This window comes from Marmota flaviventris, chromosome 1, assembly GCF_047511675.1.
Source record: "Marmota flaviventris isolate mMarFla1 chromosome 1, mMarFla1.hap1, whole genome shotgun sequence".
In the NCBI taxonomy this organism is placed as follows: domain Eukaryota; kingdom Metazoa; phylum Chordata; class Mammalia; order Rodentia; family Sciuridae; genus Marmota; species Marmota flaviventris.
This window is the reverse complement of record NC_092498.1, coordinates 195,523,065-195,545,327: the sequence shown is the minus strand read 5'-3', so window position 1 is coordinate 195,545,327 and position 22,263 is coordinate 195,523,065. Positions and strand designations below refer to the sequence as shown.

The 22,263-nt window shown below is 41.1% G+C and overlaps 1 protein-coding gene across 5 annotated transcripts in view; it reads left to right on the top strand.

Moving 5' to 3' along the window:
- The first annotated feature begins 1,337 nt into the window (after positions 1-1,337).
- Trank1 (tetratricopeptide repeat and ankyrin repeat containing 1) overlaps positions 1,338-22,263 on the top strand; it is a 105,445-nt gene continuing 84,519 nt past the window's right edge. For all 5 annotated transcript variants that reach the window (XM_071619749.1, XM_071619753.1, XM_071619752.1 and 2 more), the window contains exon 1: positions 1,338-1,379. In XM_071619749.1, the coding sequence (XP_071475850.1) occupies positions 1,357-1,379 (23 nt within the window). In that variant the 5' untranslated portion in view covers positions 1,338-1,356. The remainder of the gene's footprint in view (positions 1,380-22,263) is intronic.

Here is a 22,263-nt window from a genome sequence, read left to right as displayed (position 1 = left end):
GATAAAACCGAGTCTCAATTGCTGGGTTACTAATGGAGTCTCTCGTTGGCAACCGGGTGCCGCTGGAGGCATTTGAACGGGAAGTGATGCAATATATTTGAGGAAGGTGAATGCACAGGCGACATGGGAGGCGGTAGATTCTAGAATCAAGGAGACCACTAGATGAGACTGGGAGACCACGTCTTGACTCACAGGAAAGCACGTGGGGTGGATGTCTCAGGCGCATCGCTGCGTTAGGAAGGCCTCTCTGCCTCTTTTTAAAAACAACACCGCTCCTCTGGCTGAAGCTCCGTGGTCTCCTCGTCCCCCAAGAGGGGCGCCTGGTGTGGTGGGCTCCCCAAAAGGACGTGAGGGCCACCAGGAGGCGGTGTAGGCCGCGGCCTCGCCCAGGGCAGAGAGCTTCCCTCTCTGGTTGGGTCGGATCCCTGTCCCAGAGAAGCTGTGAAGGCCCAACCGAGTGGAGGGTGGAAGTGGGTGTGTTGCCCAGAACCGTTGGGGGATGTGACAGCCTGGGGTGGCCCTAACCGTCCCCCAACTCTTTGGGTCTTCATTGTCTTTCCAGGAGGTAGGGGAAGTAGGCCAAGACCTCGCTTGGTTCCTTGCCTGTTGCGACCCGCGGGGAGCGGTGGACTCGACATGAACACTGCCTTGAGCGTCAAGAAGCCCGGGGCCCCGCTGCCCGCCCCACTCCAGAACCCCCAGCGCCCCCAGAGTGGAGGGGCGAGCACACAGTGAGTATCAGCGTTCGCCCATGGCTGAGGTGGCCGGAAGTGGGAGCCTGGGCCGCTTAGGGCTGGAGGGAGACCGAGGGAAGGAGGGACGCCACGGAGGCCGTTAGCGACCACGCTGGGCCTCCCGACCACTGAGAGGAGCGAGTTGGCTGACGGCCGAGGCTGGGGCAGGAGTGTGCGCCCCGTCCCTCGAGGCAACGGGCGCGAAGCACTCGTTTTTCAAAGGCGGCCGAGAGCCACCCCATTGGAGCCCTCACATGCATGATGTGAGACACCGAAACGCCCCTTTTGAACACGATGACAAACACCCCCTCCCACCCAGCGGCGACGTGCACGTGACAGTTTTCGGGCTCTCGCAACTACGTGGAAACTTGGCCTCGGTCTGGTCTGCGGCTGCATTCCGCCCGGGCGCCGGGGTCCCGGCGCCCCCGCTCTGTTCAACACGGCCGGGGAACCGAGCCGCAGGGAGCAGGGGTCCCCGCGGGCGGCCGCTGCCCCGCGCCGCCCCTGCCCCGCGCTACGGCGCCCGGAGCTTGCGGGCTTCCGCACCGCCCGCCGCGCGCGCCCCCCGGGCAGCGGCTCCCGAGGCGGCGGCGGTCCTGGCGCGGTCCCTCCGGCCCCAGCCATGTGGGACCCGCGGGCAGCTAGGTGCGTAGCGGCGCTGGGAGCGCGGGGCGCCTCCGGCCTTCTGGGCCCGCGCCCCTGCCTGGCGGGAAACGGCCGCGCGGGGGCTGGCGACCCCAGAGGCGGCGGCGCAGCAGGCCTGGCGAGCCATCCCCGGGAGGCCGCAGCGGTCGAGACACAGACCTGGGCCTGTCGCGCGTGGGCGGGCGTGGGGGCGGCTCTGGCCTTCCGCCCCGGGGGACTAGGGCACGCGCTGCGACAGGACTGCGGCGGCGCGCGGCCTGCCTGGATCCCACCGGGACCTCGAACCTGCCGCCCTCGGCCCACTTCCCCTCCTCCGGGACCCCGGCCCGCTGGCGTAGTCCCCGCGGACGCACCCCCGGGGCACGCACTGGGGAAGGCTGGCTCCCGGGCGCGGGGTTCGGCGGGGCACGGAACGGCGCCAGGCTGGAAGGGCGGGATTCGCGGGGAACTTTGAGAGCGCTGGCCTCTTCCCGGCAGGAGGAGGCCTCCTTCCCTGCCCATCCGGATGGGCTTGCCTGAATGGGGCCGCATGGCCCACCTTCCTCCCCTGACGGAGTAACGGAGCAGGGTGGCAGCTGGGGGCCCAAGACAGAGCACCAGAGTCCTCAGAAGCCCAAGCTTTCTGCTTCTGAGAGTTTCCCAGCGTGTGCTTGGACCCTGTTGCTTTGGAAGAGCTCTCTGCTCCGCTCACTTCCCCAACCCTAGTCCCGCGCTCATGCCAGCAGGGAGCCCTCAGCCCCACTGAGATGGGCTTGCTGTGCTGGCCACCGGTTCTTCAACTTGGGGGCGTTTCTGGCCTGATGCAAGCTTTGGTGTTTCCTAGGGAAATTTTTTAGGGAGGTGTGCAACTTGAAAAAAAAATTGAAGAGAAAGAAAAAGGGGGTTCTGAGGTCTCCAGTGTCCCTATCTGCCCCCAGCCCAGTTGCTGTTGGCCCAGTTGCCGTGCAGCAGGCAAGCTTGGACCCAAGTACTGATGTTCTCTGCTGCTGCCTAATGCTGAGCCTTCTTGTGCCAGGCATCTTTTTGAAGCAAGGCTGTTACCCTGATGGTGTCTTTTGTTGAACATCTTTGGTGCTTTCTAGAAAGTATCATATTGGGTGGCGGGTTTGGTGGCGGGTGTCAGAAGTTTGTTTCAATTGTGTTTAGTCAAGTCTGTTTTGTAGGATTGTAGGATGGGTTCTTGAGTCTGAAGTACCCTTTGCAGGCTTTTGCATCCTCTACAGGGGATAAAGGTGGGATGGGTGTATGTGGCAAGTGCTCCCAGAGTAGAATCTCCCTGCTACTGAGGGTTTTCAGTCTTTTTTTTTGGATCAAGACCCACAATAGAGATTCTCACACCCATGTACATAGAGGTTTATAAAACTACATCAAGAGCTTCTTTTGGTCGATCCTTGTTTTCTACAAGGTGAGACACACTAATTCTATTCTGTTGGACTTAATGTATTTTAAAAAGCTAATCATAATTCATTAACTTGACTTTATGACTGACTAACCAGTTTTAGGTGACAACTGCAGAGCTACAGATGCTTTTGGTTACTCTGGTTCTGGCTGTCTATTCACAGGGAGCCCAGTGAGGCATTGTGAGAGTGCTGGGAAGGTGGGTGCATAATGATTCCTTTTTTTTTTTTTAATGTCATATTTTGGAAAGAAGAAGAAAGGAGAGTGCTTCAAGACTGCAGTAGACTTTGGACCTAAAGCTTTCAACGGGGATTCTTTAAGTCTTTCCTTGGAATTTCACAGCTGCAGTGTCAAGAACTGAGCCTTAATTATTTCGTAGAGGAAGCATTTGCACCCCAGGAAGACCATGACTTGTTAGTCATTAGCTGCTAGAGTAGTGGATATGGTATTAGACATCTGCTTTCTTGACTTCCCTGCCCATGACAAATAGAGAATTTGTCCTCTGGCATTTTTAAACTTTCCTTTACAACTTGGTACTGTTTTCTGTGGTTGCCACCAAAGGCCCATTCTGTGGTGTATACCCTCTTATTTTATCTTTGCTTCTTGGAATGAAGATTCTTTTAGCAGCAAAGAAGAGTCTACAGGTCCCATGTCTTTGACATTTTTGAGAATTGAAGTGGAGTTTGGAGTGTGGGCATCTGGCCATTGTTTTTAATGACCTTGAGGAATGAACCCTCCTTTGCTTTTCCAGATGGGCAAGTGAAGCTGACAAGTCAGAGCTTTGCCCTCAGAATGACTGCAGGCTCACTGGTTTTGGAGCAAGTTTCCTTGGAGTGCAGCCTGAGGTTTTCAAGGCCAAACTTCATTACAAGAAATCTTTTCAAGGAAGAGGAGTTTGGGGGAAATGAACTTTCATCTTAGCAAAGATGACACTAAGTTTCAGCAAAGTTCTGTGCTGGGGGCAAGTGGTAGGATGAATTTAACGTTTTTTTTTTTTTTTTAAAAAGCATTAAAGCAGATAAAAGTCATTTTGGGAACTCAAAAATGTCATAGTGTTGAAACCAACAGCAGTATGGTTTTCTTTTTTGGTTGTTCATTCTTCCCGACCAGACATTTTTCTTGGTCTCAGGTTGTATAAGTAAGTGTTGCCTTATTTCTTTGGTTTTGTTGAAAATATGGAAGAGTGAATGAATTGGGTAAGTGAATGATACTCTGGACTCAGTTAACCTGAATCAATTCCATTTATTGCCTGGATGTTGACTCTTAATGCCCATGCTGCAGTCACCATAGCATGCCTGTCTAAGCGCCCACGAGCCTGGTGAGCTGATGGTACTCCCTGTATGTCTTTTGGAACCAAGCCAAATCTAAATTTAGCTTTATCTGTCTTCAAAGTTCTAGTGATATTATTTGGATTGGGATGTTTTATTTAGTTAATTTTTCTGTGCTGGCATTTGAACCTAGGGCCTTGTGCATGGTAGGTAAGCACTTTACCTTTGAGTTACATTCCCAGCCCAAATGTTTTTATTTTCTAAGCACTGGGTCTTTCTATCAATGGGATAACACTTGAAAAGGGTCAGGGTTGCTAGCCCTGGAAAAACAGTGATGATATTTTAGAGGAGACAAGGCCAGTGTAGAAAATATGAAGAATTATAGCACCCATACTGGGCTTTTTTTTTTTTTTCAGTACTAGCGATTGAACGGTAGGATCTTACACATGCTAGACAAGTGCTCTACCACTGAGCTACATCCCCAGACCCCTTTGAAATTTTTTTATTTTGAGACAGTGTTTCTAAATTGTTCAGGCTGACCTTGAACTTGTGATCCTCCTGCCTCAGCTTACTGAGAAGCGGGAATTACAGATACTGTGCCCAGCTCATCCTGGTCAATCTTGATTCATTGTGACAAGAATGCTTAGATAGCAGCCTTGAACTGGGATGGACTTATCTTTCATGTCCAGCTGTGGCTTCCTGGGCAATCTCATTTGGTTGAGCCTGGGCCACATCATTCTTTATCAGAGTCTACTGTACCTGGGAGCCTCCAAACTTGGTGACTTCTAGGGGTCATCCCATTCAGTCCTGAACACTCTGTTCAGGTACTAAGGATACTCATGAGCTAGCCTCCAGAATTTCTGATGTGCTCTTTCTCCTTATCTATTCTCACCTCTTTTTTTGCTTTTCATTTTTTCAGGTCAATTTTGCTCCTTAGATATATCTGAGGGCATTGTATTGGGCTAAAGAAGGATGTAAACATAAAACAGACCTGCTAATGATGATGAAACAGAGTTAATGTCAGGAAGACCTGTGAGAATGGGTTAGTGAAAATGCAGGCAAGCGCTTGGGGTTTTTAGGTCCTGAATGCATCTCAGGAGGAAGTATGGGAGGTCAATTTAGAGCTGTACCTAAACAAGATGAAGAGAACTTCAAGCAGGTGGAATGAGGTCCCGAGAGAGAGAGAGAGAGAGAGAGAGAGAGAGAGAGAGAGAGAGAGAAACATTTTACAAAAAAGAAATTATATTCCAAATACCAATGTAATCATAATAGTTTATCCTGTACCAGGCTCTATATAAAGTGTATTTCATATATTATTTAATTTCCATAGAAGTATTGTGAGTAATCCTCATTTTACATCTCTACCTACATAGAATATGAGCTTCATGAGGGGAGTAGTGGTTTTCTGTCAGTCTTATTCACATATTCCAAGCATCCAGCAGAGTGCCTAGAACCCAGTAGACAATCAATTAACATTTATTGATTGACTGAGAAAATGTAGAGTCCAGGTCCAAGTCATGTAAGGCAATACTGTTCCTGTTTCTAGTAAATAAAACTGAGGCCTGGAGTTAAGTGAATTTTGCTGCCTGACATCAGGCCTGAAAGAGGTGAAAGTGGGACTTGAACTCAGGTTTCTAGGCTTTTTGTTCTGTGAGGAGGATACTGAGTTCTATGTCATCCTCTGGTGCTAGCCCCAGCCCTATTACATTGCATTGCAAAGACTTTTAAGTTGGAGGGAGCCGGGTGAATTTGGAGTCATATGAATATAACACAGCAAGAATAGTGTTGGAGAATGTTGGGAAGGTAAGGTAAGTGTTGTGTATGGAAATCTGAGCTATTTGGGCATTATTCTAAACGAGGTTAGAAGCCATGGAGTGAGTGAGTGTGTGTGTGTGTTTTATTTATAAGGTTAACTCTGGAGGGTGGGAGTGTGGATGAATCAACCTGGCCAAAGTCTACATATTTTTCAAGGCCAAGTCAAGGCCCTGTTTTTCAGGAAATTGTCAGCACACACATTTTCATTAAAGAACTTTTGAGAAATGCATCCTTAGGTGACTTCATTATTGTGTGAACATCATAGAGTGTATGTACACACACTGGGAGGGCTGGGAGGTCACTGAATGATGTAGTTTAATGGGATCACCCTCATATCTGCAGTCTGTTCTTAACCAAAACATTGTTATGGGGTGCATGACTGTTACAGAGAGACTAGGGGAAGGATCTGGAGGAGGGAATGACTGGACTGCTGTTATTCATAACTCAGGATCTCCTTTGAATGAGAAAGCACCTTTGTTCAAGACCTGTCACAGGAATGCTGTGTGCCTTTTTTTTTTTTTTGGCTTCTCAACTTCACAAGTATAGCTTCCAGGTGCTCCAAGGGAGAGCAGAAGCCTAAATGAGGGGAATAGCAAACTGGATTTAGCACAAATACCTGAATCAAGATTTTTAAATAAATGGCTGGAAACTATGGCTGGTGGATACTTAACCTCTTCATTTGTCTTGAGGTAGCATGTTCAATGCTAACCTCTCAGTGGTTCTTCAGATTGGCTTTTGCAGGAGTTTGATTTTAAAGCTTATCTTCTACTTTTTCCCAGTCATCCTCACCTTTTGTGTACTTCATCTCTCTCAGGGATTGTGAACACAGTTTTTGGTTTTAGACTTGGGTTTGAATCTTTTTAGAGAACTCCATTCATTTGTGTGGATATTTTGGATTTTTAAAATTGGGCTAATTGTACCCCTCTTTTATTGAATGTTGTTAGAATTATTCAGGGAGAAAATGCCTAGAAGGGTTTGGCACAGGGCCTGTCATATGGTAAGTACACAAAAGATTTTACCTGTTCCCATGCAACTGCCTTGAATTACTCTCATTCAAACAGCAATAGGGAAAACAGCAGTCTGTGGCCTCTGAGGAGGTATTGTGGGTCTACCACTGCCACAAACTGAGAGGGAGGTGTTCATATGGCTCCCTCTTCGGAGGTTTAATGCACCAGTGGTAGAAACTGATCTATCTTTGCCTTTTAGTGTTATTTCTTGATCATTTTCCAGGGGTCTGACTTGGTTTTTAGGACTTGAAATGTCTGTCAGGGCCCAAATCATCTGCATACTATCCAAGATTAAAATTTGATGTAAGGCTTTTAGCTTGTTTTTCCTTGAGGATGACTGTCTTTAGGCAGAGTTTACATTCTTCTTCTTTCTTTGGAGTTAAAGTATTTCTTTTTTTTTGGGGGGGGGGTGAAATTGTGGGGATGGTAGATGGTACTCATTTTTTTGGAAAATATTCTTACTTGGAAAAATAATGAGTTGGAAACTCTAATTTAGGTCCCCTTCAGTTTCTTTTGGTGTGTGCAAATGTTATTGTTTGCCAGTTCCAAAAATTTAGAAACTGCTGATCTATGGGATTATTCTTTAACAGTTTTGAATCTCCAGGACTATAATTGCACATGCAGATATGTGGCCTTGGATGCTGACCATTAAATTCTGAATGAATATTTTTAAATTTGTAGGTGTCTTTCTCCTTTTCTCCCCTATTAGCCAACAGCTTTGGTGATTTTATTTCAGTTGGACTTAATCTGGTTAGTATTTTGTGTAGTTGGCTTTGATTTGGCATCTTTATCCAAGGGAACAGCTGACAGTTCAACATTTCTTGGCTTTCCAAGAAATGGCAAGAAATCCAGCACTATTAGTGAAATCATTTAGTCCAAAATAACTGTCCCTCCAACTTTCTTCCTTTTCCACTAAGCTAATCATCTGTTTCTGATAAAGAAGCAGCCAGGAAATTATTTATTTATTCAACAATGCTGAGCCCTTGGGTTGCAGAAATAATGATTAACAAAAGACTTAGTTTCTGCCTTACGAGAGTAGGCTGCTGGTGAAAACATTTAAACAAATAAATGTTTAGCACAGAGTTTCTGAGACTTAGCACAGTACCTAAAACATAGATGCTGTTGTATATATTTCTAAATATATTTCCAAAAAGGTGAGTAAAGAGCTCACACAGAGGTGTTCAGAGCAGCAGCAGTTACTGTGGCCAGAGAATGGCCCAGAAAATCTGAAAGTTCCCTGGGGAAGAGCTGATGTGGACGGAGGCAGGTAGGGTGAGGCCCTAGGTGATATTGGAGGGTTTTTCATCCTGGACACAGCACATGATCTGATGGACTTGGGAACTGACTCACTGATGGTGTTGAGGAGGCTGAGCTGGAGCTGAGTGAGACTAGAACAGGGAGAGCAATGAAAAGGCCAGTACTACATTAACACAGGATGGTGAGGAAGATATTTCTGGAGGGTGTGTTGAACCAAATTCAGAGATAGCTATTCTGGGGCCTGCAAATGCCCCTTTTTCTGCTTCTCTCTGGGTATAGGTATCATGTTCTCTTACTGAAGATTGACTTCTCAGTGGAAAGTAAGGCTGATCCCCTCTGGAGCCTCCTACCCGAGCTTCCATTTCCAGAGGATTCTTCCCAAAGTTCCAGTTCAGAAACTCCCAGAGAAGGGCTCTGACCTGTTATATTTGGCACATGAAGAGCACAAGGCCCTGGGGCTTGTGTCTGTGCACCTTAGCTCTCCCCTGAGAAGGCCTTTGCATTGAGGTGAGCAGCCAAACCAGAGCATGCCTACTATGATGACACTGTCCTCTAGCTGGAAAGTGTTTCTTAGGTCCTGTAAACAGATGCTTTTCTTCCCAAAGGAACAATTCAGTAGTAAAAGATTTGGGGCCATTTTCAAATATCCTAGTGCTGACCTCTCCTACTCTAATCATCAGCCTCATCTACCTTGGGAAGTGGTCAAGGCCTTGAGATTCACAGCTTTTTTTGCTGTCGCTGCTTATCTGACTGGTAATTTCAGGTAACCCCTTTCAAAAATACTAGGGCATTGTTTTCACTAAAGGTTTTCTCTTTGTTGGGCAAACAAAACAAAGGTTCTGTAAATATTGCAGGAATTATACTCAATAATGGGCAGGGATCCCCAATGCCTCTTGGACATTAGCCTGAGCTGTCATGGACCAAAGGTAAGACTTGCATTCTAGTCTTGGCTTTCCTGCCTACCCAGAGGTGATGGGGGCAGGGAGCTGAGGTGAGTGAGCCCGGATTTCACCTTTGGTGTTCTTTACTGTGTCATCTGACTTTGGTCCTAAGAGTCTCCAAGTCTTGGATTACTTGCTCTAGAAATTGTAGTTCAAATATCTCAATTTATTAAATTCTTTCTATTTATATGATTCAATGAGGTATTATATTAGTTTCCTAGGGTGGCAGTAAAGAATCACCACAAACTGGGTGACTTAACAGAAATTTATTCTTTCATAGTTCAGGATTATTCTGCCAACTCCTAGATCTGTTCCCTAAAGATCACCACTCTCACTAGTTTCCTAAGTGCCCTTCCAGAATTTCTCTCAATAGATCAAGTGTACACATACATGCACACATTCATACACATCCTTAAAGCTCTCCAAGTTGTTCTCCAAGTTGCTCTATAAATTGCTTTCTATTTTGATTTATTCACTTTAATTGCATATTTTGACATCCTTTCCTTTTTATCTAGATCTACCTTATAGTTTTAAACAATGTTCTGTTCTAAGCTGTATCACACTTTATCTAAACTTCTCCAGTTGTTGGACTTTCGGATTTGTATTATTTTGCTTTTACAGAGAATGAGGCAGTGAACCTCCTTATATCCTTGAATAAAATGTGGTTGTAGAATAAATTCCCAGCAGCTAAATAGCTATGTTACAAGTTTGTGCATTTAACATATACCACTTCATTCTGCCATCAGCAGTACATGAGAGTGCTCTATTCACAATTTTGTTGATTTAGGGTACCATTAAACTTTTTTCAGGTCCTTTTAGTGTATTCCTATAGATTCCTATACATTGTAGTTTTCATGGATTCATATATTTCACTTTTCTTTATGGTTTCTACTTTTAGTATCAGTAGAGTGGACTTCTCAAAATTGAAGATTACCTACTCCCCCCCCCCACTACATTAAAAATTGTTATAATTTATGTCATTCAGGTATCTAGAATATAAAAAGGTTAAGAAGAAAAATCTCCCCTTCTCCACCCTCTGCTCTGCTTCCAATAAAGATAGTTTAATTTCTAGAAGTTCCTTCCAGAATTTCTTTATGTATTTGTAAGCAAATGCAAATACAGATTCTTATTCAGCTCCTCATTTATTTATTTATTTATTACACAAAAGGTAGTGTAGAAGACACAATGTTCTATATCTCTTTTTTTGAAATATATTTTGGATCCCAGATTGGTACATTTTTTTGTTCTTTTTTTTTTGGTACCGGGGATTAAACCCAGAGGGGTTTAACCACATCCTTTTTTGTATTTTATTTAGAGACAGGGTCCCACTGAGTTGCTTAGAGCCTCACTAAGTGGCTAAGGCTGGCTTTGAACTCAGGGTCCTCCTGCCTCAGCCACCCAAGGCGCTGGGATTACAGGCGTGTGGCACCGCACCTGGCTCTTTAAAAAATATGTTGTATTTATATGCAATAAAATAATTTTAAGTGCCCTTAGTCAATCCTGTTGTAAGATTCTGTGAAATCAATTCTTGGCTGATGTGTTGGCACACACCTGTAATTCCAGGGACTTAGGAGGTTGAGGCAGGAGGATTGCAAATTCAAGGCCAGCCTAGGCAGCTTAGCACAATCCTGTTTCAAAATAAAAGAAGGAAAAGGACTAGGTATGTAGCTCAGTGGTAGAGTGCCCTGAGTTTAATTCCTAGTACTGCAAAACAAAACAACAAACAACCACCCCCAACCAATTCCATGTTGATGGGCATTAAAGTTAAGTCCAGATCAAAGTGATGTAAACATCATTTTTTTAGATATTGGGCATATTTCTTCTTCAAGTGATTAAAGATGATCTAAAATTTGTACCTACATTTTCTTTTAGTGCTTTTCATTTCTTTTTCTCAGTACTTTAAAAAATGGGATATTTATATGCAATAAAATAGATTTTAAGTGCCCTTAGTCAATGAATAAGCACAGCAAATGTATACATACACCTATGTGACCAACCACCCTGATCAAAATATAGAACAATTCCACTCTGTCAGAATGCTCATCCATATCTCTTTCTAGTCAGTATACCTGTCTCCCTAGGCAACCAGTTTTCACTCTTTCTTTTTAAAATATCTGTATTTATTTATTTTTATGTGGTGTGGAGAATCGAACTCAGTGCCTTACACACGCTAGGCAAGTGCTCTTCCACTGAACCACAACCCCAGCCCCAACAACCACTCTTCTTATTGTTTAGATTTGCCTGTTCTAGAACTTCATCTAAATGGAATCACACAACATTTGCTATTTTGAGTCTGACTTCTTGTGTTCAGTCTAATAATTTTTGAGATTCTTTATATTGCTATGTGCATTAGTGGTTTGTTCTTTTTTATTGCTATGCTATTTTTTTTACGTTCACTTTTTTTTATTCATTTGGAACTATTTTTGGCATTTGATGTGTATTTTCTATTGCTGCCATATAAAATGACTACAAACAGTAGTTTAAAACAACACAAACTTATCATCTCATTGTCTGTAGGACACAAGTCTGGGTTAGTTTGGTTTGTTTCACAAAGCTAAAATTGGGATGTTGGCTGCTGGGTTCTCTTTAGGAGAGTCTGCAAAGAATCCTCAACCAAACTCATTCGTGTTGTGGCAGGATCTAGTTCCTTGTAGCTATAGGTGTGAGGTATCCTGTGTCCTTACTGAATGTCAGCTGGGAGACCTTTGGTGTTTTAGGGCCACCTATGTTCCTTTACCTTCAAGGCCTACAGTGATCGACCTGGTCCTTTGTGAAGCTTGGTCTGCTACCTCTGTCCTGCCTTCATCTTCCCCTGTATCTTTCTGGTTCTAGCCACAGAGAGTTCTTTGTGTTTAAGGATTCATGTAATTTAGATTGAGCTCATTCAGATAATCCAGGATAACATCCCTGTCTTAAGGTGTATAATCCCAATTATATCTACAAATTCCCTTTGCCATATAATGCTATGTATCCACAAATACTGGTGATCAGGGTATGGACATCTTTGGAGAGTCCATCACTTAGTTTACCATATGGTGTGAAGTGGAAATTTAACCTCTTTTCCAGACATTTAGCCAGTTGTGCTGATTGATTCATTCTTTTCCAGTTTATTTCAAAAGCAACCTTTATCACATATGGAATTCTTTTATAATATATATTTATTTCCTATTTTTCTGTTTTATTACATTGGTGTGTTTACTTTCATATATGAGTAATACATTGTAAAATTAGATAAATCTTATAAATACATTTTAAAATGTTAGAGAAGATTCTCTTTTGATACTTCTGTTTAATTAAATTCTACTGGCTATTTTGGTATGTTTATTCCTTTGAATGAACTTGATAGTTCTTCCATTAATTTTTTTAAACATCTTTTTATAAAATTAAATTTTTGTTGAAAATATATAGTCATTGATATGGAAAGATTTGACATTTTATGATAACGAATTTGCCCAAGCAGAAACGTGGAGTATTTTTAAAATTCAAGACTATGTGTTTGAGTGAATTAGTTACTCTAGTTTTTCTTTGAAAATCTGTAGTTTATGTTCTCAGGTTATTTTAGTCCTCTGATAATTTAAGCCTGCAAACCTCAAATCATAAAGCAGTGTCAATATAATTAACCTCCCTAGGAGTCCTGCTTCTGCTTTTCTCACATAGCAAACTGTTCCATTTGTAATCTAAAATTTAATGAAAAACATGTTTTGAAGTACTGTTTAGTCGAGGGACAAGAGTGAGTCAGTCTGAGGTGAGTCAGGTCCTAAAATGAATATCAGGGGAAATTTAGGACTTTAAAGTTGGCTATATTGAAAATTCTGAACAGCTAATCAAATAGGGATCAAACCAGTGGAATAAAAGGCTTTTTTCCTTCTCCCTTTTAAACAAAACAAGTTGTTTCATGAAGTCAGGAAATTTTCTTTACAACTTGCTTTGCAAGGTTAACAGCAGCATTATTGGGTCTCACCTTGGCTTTGCAGGTTGTCACTCCATTTTTTTTTAAGGGGACAAGTAGTAAGGAAACTTAAAATTTCATATTTATGGGGATGCTATGGAGCAGTTAACGAGTTTCTAATTGTAATACTGTGGGCAGTAAATAGGGGATGCTTGGAGGAGATATGAATTGAGTTTATTCAATACAACCTGTGACTCCACATTCTGTGCCAAAATGTGGTACAGAAATAATTTCAAGAGAACTTCATAGTTACAGGTGTTATTCACCTTTATATGTTGAGTGTTGTGCATCATAGAAAGAATGCATGAAGCTCAGAGATGGCAACAGGATAGTGCAAAGAGCATGGAAATACCCTGCACACTGAAATTCTGGGAAATAGCCTTCATTTATCCATCATGCTCACACACAAGGAATTGGAAGCTAAATTTTCCACTGAATAGAAAAATAACATTTTAGATGTTGCACCTGGATTACTATTCTATCCAGAACCACATTCTCCAATAGAACTTTCTGCAATGATGGAGGTACTCTAGCTCTGTACTGTCAGATATGGTAACCAGGAGCCAGCCACACATTGCCATGGAGCACTTGAGACATGAATAGAGTGACTGGGAAGCAGAAGTTTAATTGTATTTTGGTTAATTTAAATTTAAATTTCAATATCTTCATGTGTCTAGTGGCCACCATATTGGACAGAATGTTCTAAATAGAATAATAAAAGAATAGTATAGGAGCCAGATCAAATAGTAATAGTTAAAGCTAAATCACCATGTTTTTAGCTTTAAGTAACAGAAAACCCAATGTAAGCAATAAGAATATTTATTGCTTCATTTTGAGACACTCTATTGCTTGGCAAACCCAACAGTCCCTGTCAACCTCTTTTTCTGCCTACCATTATAGATCCAGATAGTATTTCTAACCAGTGACACAGGTGGGATCTACTTAGGGACTTTGGGAAAGTTTCCTCTTTTGTGGAATAGTTGAGTGGTATGGGGTTGTGTGTGGCTCTTCCCTTTGCCCTATTACTGCCTTGAAGGTTATACCTAGAGTTTTAGCAGCTTTCTTCAACCCTCCACAGACAAATATGAGGGCACAAAGCCAGTGTGTTTATAATGGTGTCACAGAAAGATGCAGAACTACTTTTACCCCCTGACTTTTGATTATGTGAGAAAATTACTCCTCCTGGTTTAAGCCATGTTCACATATTCTGTTTCTGGGATTCAGATACATCCTAACTGATGTTTTCACATAAACAGAAGTAAGTCCAGAGATGGGACAGGCTTTAACATTCTTTCAAATCAGTGCCTCCCATCAGTTTTCCTGTGATTCCTTGGGCTTGGTCCTCTTTATTTGAGTGTTGGTTTTATCCTTAGGCCAGAAACAAACTGAAGCTGAAGTTAGGGTCACATATCTACACATCACAATGTCTAGATTCACAGCCTCACATCCGTATTAGACATGCCCCAAGAAATAATGATCCTTTTCTGGAAGCTTGTTCAAAAAAGTGATAAAACATTTCTCCTGAGTCCTTCAAAAAACACTTCTTACGTTTTGAGGTCCAGAACTGTGCCCCATGCTCAATACTGAACCAACCCCTGGCAGGGAGATAGGATTTGCTCATCAAAACCTTAGAAATGGGGCTGGGGTTATAGCTCAGCAGTAGAGCACTTGCCTCACACATGTGAGGCACCGGGTTCGATCCTCATCACTGCATAAAAATAAATAAAATAAATGAAGATATTAAAAAACAAACAAACATTAGGAACTAGGAATAGAGTCGGCTTTTCTTAAAGCCAGGGGCTTTTGGAGGGGACAGAGGTAAATAACTGAATCAAAATTGGGGTTCAGTTAGACAGGAGCAGTTTCTTTAAATGGCCCAAGAATGGATCCTATAGCCAAATGGGTAGATTGTCAGAGCTTCCTAAGTTATAAATATCATTAAGGGTCAAGTTTCACATTTCTACCATAAAAGATTAACCTGTTTTTATTACAAAACCATTTCCTGGCACCAGGCTATCTCTAGAATCTAATGAAATCTCCTTAGCCACTTATCGGTAATTGGTGCCTTAGAAAATTTATTTCCTGAGCTTATTTGTGTGCTGTATAGCTGAATGATGACTGTAAGGTGTCTAGGTCAGAGTCCACTCTTCTCCCAGCTCTTTGGTAGTGATATTACTAAGCTGAGAAAATGGTTCTCATTGTTATCTAGTGGTCTTACATATTGCTACCTAATAGTTACTTATTAAAAACAACACAGGGCTGGGGATATAGCTCAGTTGGTAGAGTGCTTGTCTCACACGCATAATGCCCTGGATTCAATCCCCAGCACCACAAAAACCAACAACACAATTCTCTGTGGTTGAGTCAGATCTTCATAAAATAGGACAGTCATATGGCCCATAAACTTAAGAAAAGGCACTCAACGTTTTTAGTCATCAGGAAAATGCTACTTAAAACCACAGTGAGATACCACACTGGCTAAATTTGAAAACACTGACAATACCTAGCATTGAAAATACTGGCAGTTTATACTCTCAGCATACTGCTTTTGGGAGTATAAATCCATTCAACCACTTAGAAAACTGGTGGTATCTACCAAAACTAAACAGTGTATCTCCTCTGCACCTCACCGATTTTCACCCAGTGCAGACATTATTCACTGAGAGACATGTACAAGAATGTTTATAACAACTTCATTCATAATTATCTCAAACTCATCAACAAATGGATAAATAAGTGATCATCAATAGAATGGATAAATAAATTGTGACATGTTCATACAACAAAACATTGCACTGCAATAAGAGAATGGGACTGGTACTTGCAAATACTATAGGTGAGTCTTACACAGATAAAGTTCAAGGAAAGAAATCAATTAAGAAGGGTACCCACTGTGTGGTTATGAGGTTCAAGGACAGGCAAAACTCATCTATGGTTGAGAAGTCAAAATAGTGCTGGAGGTGGGATTAGATTAGAAATGGGCAAGAGGGAATCTTCTCAGGATCTGGAAATGTTCAAATACAAATTTTGGTGGGAGTTACATGAATTTAAAAATTCAATGAGCCAGACATTTAAAGACCAGTGCCTGTTACACGCATTATTGTGTTTTATCTCAATAAAAATGTTACCAGAAAAAAGGGGGGTCTGTTTAAGATAATGGGATATGACAGATCCCTATTGTATCTCTTTTTATTACCAATGTATGGTAATTTTGATATATGTTATCTGACAATTTGACTGTAACCCCACGTGTATTTGTTGCATAATGTGATTATTCTTATGGTCACAGAAATTATACTGTGAGTTCCACCTGCTTGTGATGCCTGCTAAGAGATGAGTTTTAATTGCTATCTTGTCAATAGGGCCAGGCCTTCTTGTGGTTTTGTAAATAATTTGTATCTTGGCTGCCTTTACTTCTGGGGTATGCATGTAAATAAATACTAGTAAAGATGGGGGAGGCTTTGGTATCCTGCCATGTTTTAGGGATTTTGGTGTAGCATAGTGTGCATAAGTTAAATAAGTAAATTTCCTGTTATACATGGAATAGAAATACAAGTCTAGAAAATGTTCCTTTACATTGATGCTTTAATGTTTCTGTTTCTGGATTTCCAATTCATTTCTCTTTTACTTAGATTTCCTTTTAAACTGTGGTAAAAACCACAGAATTTTTCATTACCGTTTTTAAGTGTGTTTACAGGTTAGTAGTATTAAGTACATTTTCACTGTTGTCCAACTGATCTCTAGAACTTTTTCATTTGCAAAACCGAAACTCTGTATTTCTTAGACATAACTCCACATCTCTCCTTTACCCTACTCCAGTCAACCACCATTCTGCTTTCTGACTATATGAATTTTATTTCTGTAGACACCTCAGAGAAATGGAACTACATTTGTCCTTCTGTGTCTTGTTTTTTTTTTTGGTCTTTTTTTGTGTGTGTGGCATATAGGATTGAATCCAGGGGCATTCTATTATTAAGGGAGTCCAGCCATTTTTATTTTATTATCTTTTACAATTTTGAGGCAGGGTCTCACTAAGTTGCTGAGGCTGGCCTTGTACCTATGATTTTCTTGCCTCAGCTTCCTGAAGTCTCTGAGATTACTGATGTTAAATGTTTTACCCCATAGAGTCAGTGACATAGAATGGTTATTCACAGGGGGCTGGAGACTCTGTGTATGTAAAAGAAAATTCAGTAGTATTACATTTATATTTGAAATCAAAGCTCCCATTTGTATAATGCAGAGTAAAGTTTGGCTAAAAGACTTGAAGTTGATTTCTCCTGCCCCGTACTCTCAGTCCCATGAAGTCCATCAGCAACTCTTATTGGCTCTTCCTTCTGAATTCATTCTATATTGGCCTGTTCTTTTCCATTTTGCCTTTGGCTAGGATGATCCAGAAATATCCCTTAGGACTTATTAATCCTCAGCTTAAAATCTTCTAGTGCTGTACTGTCCAGTGCAATAGCCACTAGTCAAATATGGCTCTGTATGTATTTACTTAATTAAAATTAAGTAAAATTTAAAATTCAGTTTTTCAGTCATACTAACCATATATGTAATAACTGTATGCAGCTAGTGTATTGGATAGTGCAGAACAGAACATTTGCATTGTCAGAAAGTTGTAACGAACAGTGTTGCTTTCCCAATTGCATTTAAGATGAACTCCAAGCCCCTCTGAAGTCCTTTATGATCCTACTTCATTTATCTTTGTAGACATTGCTTATCCTTCAGCTTCACTTCTGCATCCTGCTTACCTGTCTTCTTGAACTGTGAAGCTCAGAGCCTTTGTACATACTGTTGCTCTCTCCTGAACACCTGCCCTTCGCTGGGATAACTGCTCTTCTAGAATTTTGGCTTTAAAAGTCAATTCCAAGAGAGGCAATCTTGCATTTTGACCCCTAGAAACTAAGCTGTTTTTCTGTTATATGATTTCTTATAACTGTGACTTTTTCTTTGTTAGAAGAAAAATCTATTTAATATTCTCATTATTATTTATTTAATGTTTTTCTCCCTGGGGATAGTAGCTATTCTTTTACCTTCAAACTTCTGATATGCAGCACAGTGCCTAGCATAGGTTAGGCATTGTATAATTTCCAGGGCTGAAGCATTCTGAAAGATACAGACTCTACCGGGAAGCACATGTGTTCAGTGAGTGTCTGAGATTTCACCAGAAGAGGCATGTAGGTTTAGAAAGTCAAGAGATCCTGCATATGAGGGAGGTATTTATTTATGGTGCTTACTTTTTACTGGAAGTATGACTCATAGGATGCAAAGTTCAGGACAGTTCAGAGCTGGACTAGTCAACTGGTTTTAGAATCATCATCTTGTCTTTGATGTATATGTAGTTGGGTGTGGATGAGGCTGTGTATATTAAGGAAGAATCATTTGAAGTTGATAGACAAAGGAGACCAGCTAGAATGGAACAGCTGTCAGTTTTTGGAGGCCACTTAACTGAGTTTTGATGGGTTGGGGCAGGCAGTGAGACTGCTGAGGCCTGGTGGCAAGGTGAACAGGCCGCCTTGTTCCATTTAGCACCTGAAGAGGAAAGGCTTTGGAATAGCACCTTACTTATCCAGAAGCCTCTGAAAGATTTTGAATGAGTTTCTTAAGAAAATCCCCACTCTTCTCCTCCCACATTTGTATCCTTTCCCTTATGTGGGGGGAAAAGAAAGCAAAGAAAATAAATTGGAATCCTCAGAATGAGTTCTTAGTTTGGATTCTTAATTTGAACTGTCTATGGCCCCCTGCCTGGGGAAAAGGAAATACTCAGTTTTAAGAGGAACTGTCTTTGAATTCAGTGAGAATTGTCTCTCACCCAGCATTCCAGAACTGATAATGGATCATTGACTGCTTTGGGAGTTTTTAGATTTAAAAAAAGAAGGGCACCAAAAAACGTAAGCAATTTTTTTTGGCAAAGAGGGGAGTCTGCTTAAGAACTCCCTTAGTGCTTCTATGGATTCCTTGGCTGGGTTTAGGAATTCAGTTTATATAAGAACTGATTATCATGTGAAAAGCACAAAAGTTCTATCAGTTTTACATATACATAGGTGTGAAGTTCAAAGAAATGACCAAAGCATGATGCTTTTATATTTTTCAGACAAAGAATAATAAATCTGTGAAGGAATGACAGGACAAATGGATATCTGGACTAGAGCAGTAAATTCAAAGGGTGTTACCAAGAGATATGTGTGGGAGGAAGATGGAGAAGCTAGTGAAGGATAAAGATTAAAGTTTGTTTACTCAGGTTCATTGCAGCCCCAGTTACTAGTATGTGGTGATCATGGTTCTTTTCCAGCCTTGGTATGTGAAGGGCATCCCTCCTGAAAGAATCTCCATGGCTTGCTGCACGTAGGCAAGGCCAGGTCATATGTCCTTTCTACAATTACAGATCTTCAAATGATTGCAGTCTGAAATAACCAATATACAAATTTGGCATGTTTTGAGATGGTACATTTTTAATCCCTTTATTGTCAAGAATTCTACTAGTATCTGGAAAAGATATGAAGACAAATTCTTCTTCTGCCCATCTCAGTTCCGCAGGAATGCCACCACTTGTAATCTTTGCTCTATTCCAATAACTCAGTTATAGAAGTTCATGTGTATATACACAGCATATATACACAGTAATAAAAAGTCATAACTTCTTGATTCTTCTGTGTTTCAGACTTGCTTGTTTCAAAATCTACTAAGTACATTTGCATTTTTCTTGCTTTTGCTTCCTCAACTTAGTGAGGCAGCCTGTGACACTTTCCAACAACTAGACTTTGAACTCTCATAGCCACGTGGTAACACTGACCAAAAGCCAGTAGTGCAGCTGTGAAACTGTCTTTATGTATCATGTAGCTTTTGCATCATTAATAAAACTGAAAGCATAGGGGAATAAATGCTTGGTACCAGCCCCAGCTATCATATACTACAGTGATTTTACTGGATGCTAACATTTTAGTTTCTGTCCTGGCCTGTCAGAGTATAGTTCTTAGTGCTTGTTTAAATTCCAGAACTGCCACTTTCCCATGTGAATGTGCCAAGTAGCTTAACTTCTTTTTGCCTCAGTTCCCCTTCATATAAAACAGTGATGCGAACATGCCTACCTGGGGTAAGAATGAAAGACACAATAATGTAAAGCTCACAGTGGGTACATATTAGCTCTCAAAAGTATTCTCATTATAGTAAATTATTGTCACTTTCATTTAATAATTTTATATTACAAATTGACTGCCAGTGATTTTAAAAAGAATCAAAAGACCCAACAATTGAGCTGTCTGTCTTCTGTGGTGGAGATATAAAGCATTCTTCCTTATAATGAGAACATAATTTTCAAGGAATCCTATTGGGAAGCAAAAAGCCTTTTTAGTGGTTGGCATTCCTCCTATCCTCTTGGCATGAGTGTACCAAGGAAAAGCAGAAACAGGTGAATGAATACCTTAGATATTTGCCTACATAACATTTAGTGCTCATGTTGGTTTTCTAAAGGGGTAAGAAAAAATTTTGAAGTGAATAGCTTTTATTGTTATTTGAAAATACAGTAGAAGCATTTTATGTTTAAATTTTCAATTAGACCCTTAAAGAGTTTCATTTTAATAACATTTATGGTCTGATTATTAAGGTGATACATTGCACAGCAATTGGAAATTCAGAAAAATATAAGGAAGAGAATTAAAACCCTGCCTAATCACAATGGCCTGGCTGTTAACATTGTGGCATATTTCAGTATATTTTATTACATTAAGTATATTTTAAATATATTTAAATTTTAATTTGATGGGCTGGGGATGTGGCTCAAGCGGTAGCGTGCTCACCTGGCATGCTTGGGGCACTGGGTTAGATCCTCAACACCACATAAAAATAAAATCAAGATGTTGTGTCCACCGAAAAACTAAAAAATAAATATTAAAAAATTTTCTCTCTCTCCTTAAAAAAATAATAATTTGACATCACACACTTTTTACATATAGCTTGTATTTTTCATTTACTAACTATCAGTAAATGTCCTTTTATAATATGATTTTTAAAATAAATATATGGCTTTCTACTGTATGTGTATTTACTGATTTAAATCCATTATGTACTATGGATCAGTTTTTCACCATGGTGAACATCCGTGGGGTTGAATCTATTTATGACATAGTATATTTCTTCTGTAAGCAGTGCCTTATCACTTGGGATCATTCTTTTCATTATTTTCCAATGTTACTTTGTTTAATTTTCTATTTCTTTACTTAGTAGTGAGGGTAATCCTACTTATCCACTGTTTTGGACTCTTACATATGTTGGTCAGAATATTGGTCTTTTCTTGCAATGGACAGGTATTGTCCCTTTGTCAGTTGTCACAGTGATTTCCTTGTTCTTGTTTTCTAATCATGGCCAGTTTAAAGACTTTCTATTGGACAAATGGCTGACAGTATTAGAGAAACATGTCTATTCCCTAGCAAATCAGTGCCTTATGTTTTTCTCATATTTTCCTCAGTCATCTCTGTGTAAATGTTTCATATAATTTAGAGATTATTGGATTGAAAGTATACGTAGAATTTTGTATTCTGACTTATTTAGGAGTCATGCCTCATTCTGAAAAAGCGCTGCCTAAGGAATGCAGTACAGTTCAAAAACCCACTCCCAACGAGCTTGGATGTGCTTAAAATAAGCCACAACATATATCTGCTTGGTCTTGCTGCTTTTCCTAATGCTCTGCTGAAATTTGAAATGATAAAGACTATAAGGAATATTATCTGTTCAAGAATTGAATTGATCAACAAGATACCCTCTAGATTTTTATAACCTCATTGGTACATGCTCTGCATGAATGCCTATATTGTCCTCCCATTTAAGGCCCTCCCTTCTGCTTTGCCTTGTCCACTGTGATCCTGAGAGAGGGAAATCCTAGGGGACATCTCTTTTGACCTCTTCCTTTTTCCTGCCTCCTTGGAAGCTGCTTCTAGAGGCATTCTTGGAAACTCTGCTTTCCTGCCTTTGTTCCGCCTCTACAGAGTCCCAGCATGTGGTCAGGGCTGCCAGGTACTTCTTTCCAACCCGTTGGCCACACCCAAGAAAATCAGTAATGTGCCTTCTTTATGGGTCTGGCATTCAAACTTTTACACCACAACATTTAAGTACCCTTATGTGTTAGGCCATAGAGCCACGAAAATGAATAAGACAGAAATTATGACCCAAAAGAGGCAGGTACCCTTGAGAGATTTGTATAAGTAAGCAAGCAGTGGCAACTTCAGGTACAAACACTTCAATGCTCTTTTTATA